General features: G+C 50.9%; 1 protein-coding gene across 1 annotated transcript; it reads right to left on the minus strand.

Moving 5' to 3' along the window:
- Positions 1–245: 245 nt before the first annotated feature.
- Llcfc1 (LLLL and CFNLAS motif containing 1) lies at positions 246–1,087 on the minus strand. Its single transcript, XM_076859895.1, has 2 exons — positions 946–1,087; positions 246–424 (listed from the first exon to the last, which is right to left on the minus strand). Exons 1-2 carry the CDS (start codon positions 1,085–1,087, stop codon positions 246–248), a joined length of 321 nt encoding a protein of 106 aa, XP_076716010.1.
- Positions 1,088–6,062: the final 4,975 nt, after the last annotated feature.

Raw genomic sequence — 6,062 nt, forward strand, 5'->3', positions numbered from 1 at the left:
TGGTGGGAGATGAAACTCTGGGCGTGGGGTGGCAATCAGGTAGTGGCGATGGCAACTGCAGTCTCTGTTGCTGCACGGAGTCTAGGTACCGATGATCAGAGGTGGGGAGTGGTGTGTGAGTCCTTTTGGGGAGTAGTGACCCTGAAGCCCACTGCAGGGAAGAGGTCAGTGAGCAATTATGAAGCGCAGGCAGACGTTCAGGTTTTCATTCAGGAACCAGGCCACCACCTCAGCCTCAATGTCTCTTATAAAAAAACCATGATGCTGGCCATGTTAAAGCAGAAGGCTAGATCAAAAAGGTGGTCTCGGACAGCTGCTGCCTTCGATGTCATGTTCTCCTCTTGCTGGGCCATGTCCATCACCTGCCACAGCTCGCCCACCGAGGAAGCCAGAAAATGTTCTTCAAACTGCTCTTGGTTCTGGTCTGGAACAGGGAAGAGGGGTAGGGATGGGCGGCCCTGATCCCACCTTGACCTGGCTGGGAGAAAAGTGGGGACCAAGGGGATTTGGCACAATCGCCACCTCTTTGGCCTTGACGAGAGAGAGGTGCTCCCCATCTAGATGTCTTTTCTGATCTGGGTTCAACCATGGCCCCAAATCAAACACACCCAAACCCCACCTCTAATGCTAGCTGTCTCCTCTAAAGTGGTACCACCCTGAGGGAAGGAAGGACATCTTTCCATATGGGGAAAACCAAGGTTCTCCTCCAGGACACGCATGCTCACCCATGCAGAAGCTGCATGCGATTGCAGCTGACCCAGGTGGGCCCTGGCTGGGAACCCTCCCTGCTCCAGACAGGACATTCTACCATGATAGGGAAACGGAGCTACCTCCCAGAATCCAAACCCATCTCAGAGTCACCTTCATCTAAACAGCTACCTGAGGCCTGGCCTCAATCAGACCCAACCCTTACCTCCAGACTTTGTCTCTCTCTTCTCCACCTACCTGCAGAAGCCATTTTCTCTTTCTGCTTCCCCTCATCCATGTCTGGGCTGCCCTTCTGAGACTTCATCCCCTTCACCCGCAGCAGCAGAAGGAGGGCTGTCAGGAATGCTACCCAGCAGAGCTGGGAGCCCAGAGATGTCATGGGCCTGCCCACCTACAGCTTCTGGCCCACCAGCTCCCTAGTGCCCAGCAGGCTTCCCCCACCTGCCTCCCCGTCCCTGTCCCAGTCCTTACCCTTTCCCTGCACCGATTTCTTCTCTTCTCTTCCATAGGACCTTTGACTTCATGTGCTCTGTGACATCACAGCCATGGATCCCAAGCTCATTCCAGCTCACTAGTGCATTCCATTGCCAGGCAGGAGGAGGAGGGTAGCCAGCTGGGGATGGCAGAGGCTTTTATAATGGCTGTAGTGGGTCATCCTGTAGAGATGGCAATAAAAAGGACTTAAGAGCTTGCAAAGTACTTTCTTTTTTATTTTGTACCCATGGGTGCTCAACCACTGAGACACATCCCCAGTTCTTTGTATTTATTTGCTTATTTTATTTGGAGACAGGGTCTTGCTAAGTTACTTAGGGCCTTACTAAATTGCTGAATCTGGTTTTGAACTTGCAATCCTCCCGCCTCAGGCTCCTGAGTTGCTAGGATTACAGGTGTGAGCCACTGTGCCCAGCTTACAAAGTACTTTCAAATCCACTAGTTATTGGTTCCTCACAGGCACTGGCACTCAAAAGTACTAGTATTCTCATACCCATTATATAGATGAGGAAACCAAGGTTCACAGAAGAAATGAGCTCCTTCTCGAGATCACAGAGTTACCAATGAATGGGCAGAGCCGGACTCTCAATTCCAGCTTTTGAATGTGAACATGACATCTCTCCGCTGTCCATGTAGCATTTCTTTAAAGAGAGTGTCTTGAATAGATAAGGCCCAGACCAGACATAGCAACAAAGACGTAGCAAAAAAAAAAAAAAAAAAAAAAAATCCTGGGAACATGCTTCATGCTGTGCATGAAAGCCTAGTCTGTTCAAAGTGAAATAGAGTGGGGCAGATGGAGAGGGGAAAAATTCTCATGCTCTAAACCTGTGCATGAGCGACAGACAGACACAGAGACAGAGACATAGAGACAGAGAATGCACAGAGACAGAAACAGAACAGTCTCCTGTCCCTGAGTCGAAGCCATTATCTCCTCTTCCTTCTCCTCTATTTTTTTTCCTTTCCTAGACTTTGTCCTCTTGTACCACTTGAAGCTAAAAACCTTCTCTCTTTCTCTCTCTCTGTCTCTCTCTCTCTCTCTGTACCAAGTATGATTGAACCCAGGGTCTTACCTTGCTAGGCAAGTGGTTCACCACTGAGCTACATCCCCAGAACTCCACCTTTTCAGATAGGGTGTTGTGGTGTGGATCTGGAATGGCTCCCAAAAGCTCATGTGTTGAAGGCTTGGTCCCCAGTGCAATAGGGTTCAGAGATAGGGCTTTTAAAAAATGATTGGATCCGAAGGCTCTAACCTCACCAGTGAATTAATCCATTTGGTGGATTAATATTTTGAAGAGACTATTGGAAGGGGATAGAAATTGTAGGAAGTGGGACCCAGTTGCAGGAAGCAGACCACTGGAGGTGTGCTCTTGGGGACAATTTCTTGTCCCTGCCCCCACCACCCTCTCTTCTTCCCATCTGCCATGAACTGAGCAGCTGTCTGGGGGATGCCACTGTCATGACATTTCTGCCCTGGAGCCAGCTGACCCAGGACTGAAATCTGAAACTGTGAACCAAAAATAAAAAAAAAAAAAAACCAACCAACCACCAAAGGTCTCACTAAGGTGCCCAGGCTGACCTCAGACTTGTGATCCTCCTGCCTCAGCCTCTCATGTAGCTGGAATTGTAGGTGTGCACCATGGCACCTAGGAGTCTCTTCTCTTCTTTTACACTTTTCTTTAAGACACAGAGAAAAAGTATTTCCAGGCTCATCTCCAAGCCCTTCACTTGACGGAAGGAATTACTCTGCAGAGGAAATGTAGTGGGGCAGGTGTCTCTGCAGCTCACTTTCATCCTGCCCATGAACCTGGTGAGCACAGACATGTTGGCCCCCTGGATGGTTGTGGGTTGGAGAGACAGGATGAAGGCCTTTCGTGGAAAACCAGAAGCTGATGCCAGTCCATGAGAGACAGGCTGGGTGCCCGGGATGGGGGAGGAGCTGTCACAGCCACTAGTGCTGCCCATGCAGACCATGCCCGAATGAAGTGTGCACACGCTGGTGCAAGGACATATGCAGAAACATGTGCCCCTTGTTCAAGAGCGACCTGCAGACATGGGAAGTGTGACAAGATTTGCCCGGGCTAGCAGATGTGTTCCGGTGGAGGCTGCTCCATGTGCAGCAGATACCACCTCTGACATAATTCCTGGCCACCCAAACCAGATGACAGTGAACCAGAGAGCGGTCTGGAAGGGCACTTGATGATGAAGGAGGAAAGAGTCAGATTGAAAGTGACCCTGCTCACCCCTTCCTTGTACCCATCGAACTGCAGAGCCACAAAACTAATGCTTGAATGGAAAAAATAAAATCACTAATCTCCTCCTGGCTATTTTGAGGGAGGAGCCTGTTGATTCCCTGGCACAAAGAGATGCCATCTCCAGCTCTGTGGATATGAATGGGGAGGGGAGCTGCGGGAGGGGCAAGCTGGAGTGGAAAGAACCAGTTTTTACCTACCACCATTACTTCCACCTGCCTGACTCCTGGTGTTAAGAGGTAAATCCTTGCAGGAAGCCAACAATCCATTAAAAAAATTTTTTTTTGGTATAGAAAAGTACACACACACACACACACACACACACACACACACACAGGCTAATCATTCCATCATTGAATGATATTCACTCTGTTTTTAAAATGTAGTAGTACTCAGATCTGTTTCCTGCTTGCCTGTGGGCAGCTGGGGTGACAGGGCATTTCCTCAAACTTGAAACCCAGGTATGTTTTCTCCTCCATCTCAGCGTGTCAGTCTACGAAGTCCTGCTTCTTTTCTGTAAGAGCACTCTGGGATGTGTTGATGGGGCAAAGCGCCCCAGCCCAGCTCCTCTCCCAGGTACCTGGTGGCATTAGACTCCGAGGTGTCCTGGCTGGGGAAGCTGCTGTCTGAATTGGGGGTGTGCTTGTCCACAGAAAGCTGGGCCAGGACAGAGGAAGATAGAATGGCAATGCAGACTGTTGCCAAGATGAGGAGTGGCGGAAGACAAGAGTTCAAAAGAGAGTCAAATCTCCCCTCTACCAGCTGGGACAGGCAGACAGTATGGTCTCCATCCAGAGTACTTGTTCATGCTCTTCCCATTGAAGACAACAGTGTAGGCAGCAGCAAGGGACAGGGGAGACACTGAAGACCCAGGAGTGGGGACTTGAACATGGGGCCCTCTTTCCTCCTTCCCAGACTCACAGCTGATGCCCTTAGTGGTAGCCCCCGGTACCTGCTCCGTGCAGCTCTGACCGGGCCAGCCTCCTTCACTGCCAGCTCCTCCCTACCCCCACGCCCTGCAGGATTAGCTTTATGGGTTGAGTGTTTCCTTGGCAAGTGCTCCCTTCCTAGCCTGCCCCCCTGCTTATCAGCGCATCTACAACCCCCACTTCAACTTTATCGCTCCCTCCATCTCCTTAGACTGGAAGTCCCCAGGCTTCAGTGATCATTACCACCCACACTGCCCCAACCCTCGGGAAGGCAGAAAAATGTCCCACAAGGTGACCCCTCCCCACTCCCTGGGTGAGAACACCACCCTGTCTGGGACACCTCCTCTTCCTTTCTTGCTTTTTTTTTCCCTTTCAATTCTTGTCCTTCTCTAGAGGTTATTTTATCCATCCCTTACTCTCTGAGCACAGCAAACGAGGAAGGCAGTTCTTGGTTCCAGAGGATCCCCAAGAGGAGGGTCCCCAACATACCCCACCCAAGTCTCTCACATCTCTATGGACAAAAGACTCCCAAGAAGCAACGAGATCTGGAGAGGAACTCACTGGGAGCCAAAATCCCCAATTCAGAGCCAGGTCCAGTCTTGCCTCCAGCCCTGGGGTTTGGGGGAACCTCACTTCTCCTCCGTGCTCTGTCCTTCATTCAGAAAACAGAGAACTTGTGCCCTATTCCCCTTGACCTCACAGAATGACGACAACTCAATGACATTGATATGCCTTTTTGAGAACAATCAGAACAATAGGCACAAGCTGTCACACAGTAAAGTAATATAACCTTGACCTATCAGTGTCCATTCCTCCTGCAGCCTTGTTCCTGGAATGAGTCTTAAAATTCCCCTGCCCTCCACTTTACTAGGCTCCTGCTGTTCAACTCCCCTTGGAGCACAGACCCCTGGGGGTTTCCTGGGATTTGTACCTGAGAGTCATTCTCAGGCTGAGCTCAGGAAAATGGCAGGGGAGGAGGAGAAAGGGGAGAGTCAGACACCCTCCTTTGAGGAGGGTCCAGACAAGAGCCACAGGCTTTTGAGGAGAAGCCATCCCTGGGTTCTTTGGGGGAGAATAAGCTGGTGAGGTCTTGTGACACATGGTACCTTACATACACTTTCTTGTTATGGTATAATTGCTTCCCCTACTTTAAAAATTCAGAAGATCGCGGTGAAGAATGCTCACCTGACGGTAAGGGGTAGAAGGCAGGACTTAAACTGGGATCTGCCAGATTCCTGAGCTGGAAGCCTTTAGTTCCCACATCTCGCAACCCACAGCCTGCACACCTCCTTCATGGGACCCACCTTCCAGGCACTGCCCTTGCTCCCTCTCCAAACTTGTCTGCCCCATTCCTCAGCCTGTCCAGGTCTCAGCTGACCCAGCTGACTGCCAGGACCCAAGAAGTTCCCTCCCCTTCCCCTATCCCTGCTCCAGGGCAGCTCTGTGCCCCCAGGCTCAGCTCTGGAAAGAGCTCCGCCCCTTCCAGGGAAAGCCTCCTCTCCCTAGGCAGGTTGGCTAGTCCCTCAGTGCACGTGCACACACACACACATACACACACACACACACACACACACACACACACCCCACAACCACACCTGCACACACAAGTCACACAGAGAATATACTCACTCAGGGTGCTAAGCAGACCCTGCCTCCTGAGTTGCTGCTGCCATCCTAGCTTGTT

This window comes from Callospermophilus lateralis, chromosome 1, assembly GCF_048772815.1.
Source record: "Callospermophilus lateralis isolate mCalLat2 chromosome 1, mCalLat2.hap1, whole genome shotgun sequence".
In the NCBI taxonomy this organism is placed as follows: domain Eukaryota; kingdom Metazoa; phylum Chordata; class Mammalia; order Rodentia; family Sciuridae; genus Callospermophilus; species Callospermophilus lateralis.

Excerpts from the sequence above, each read along its gene's own strand:
- Llcfc1 (XM_076859895.1), bottom strand. The coding sequence starts at position 1,087 with ATGACATCTCTGGGCTCCCAGCTCTGCTGGGTAGCATTCCTGACAGCC. Across the intron at positions 425-945 it reads AGAGAAAATGGCTTCTGCAG|ACCAGAACCAAGAGCAGTTT; the intron begins GTAGGTGGAGAA and ends TCCCTGTTCCAG.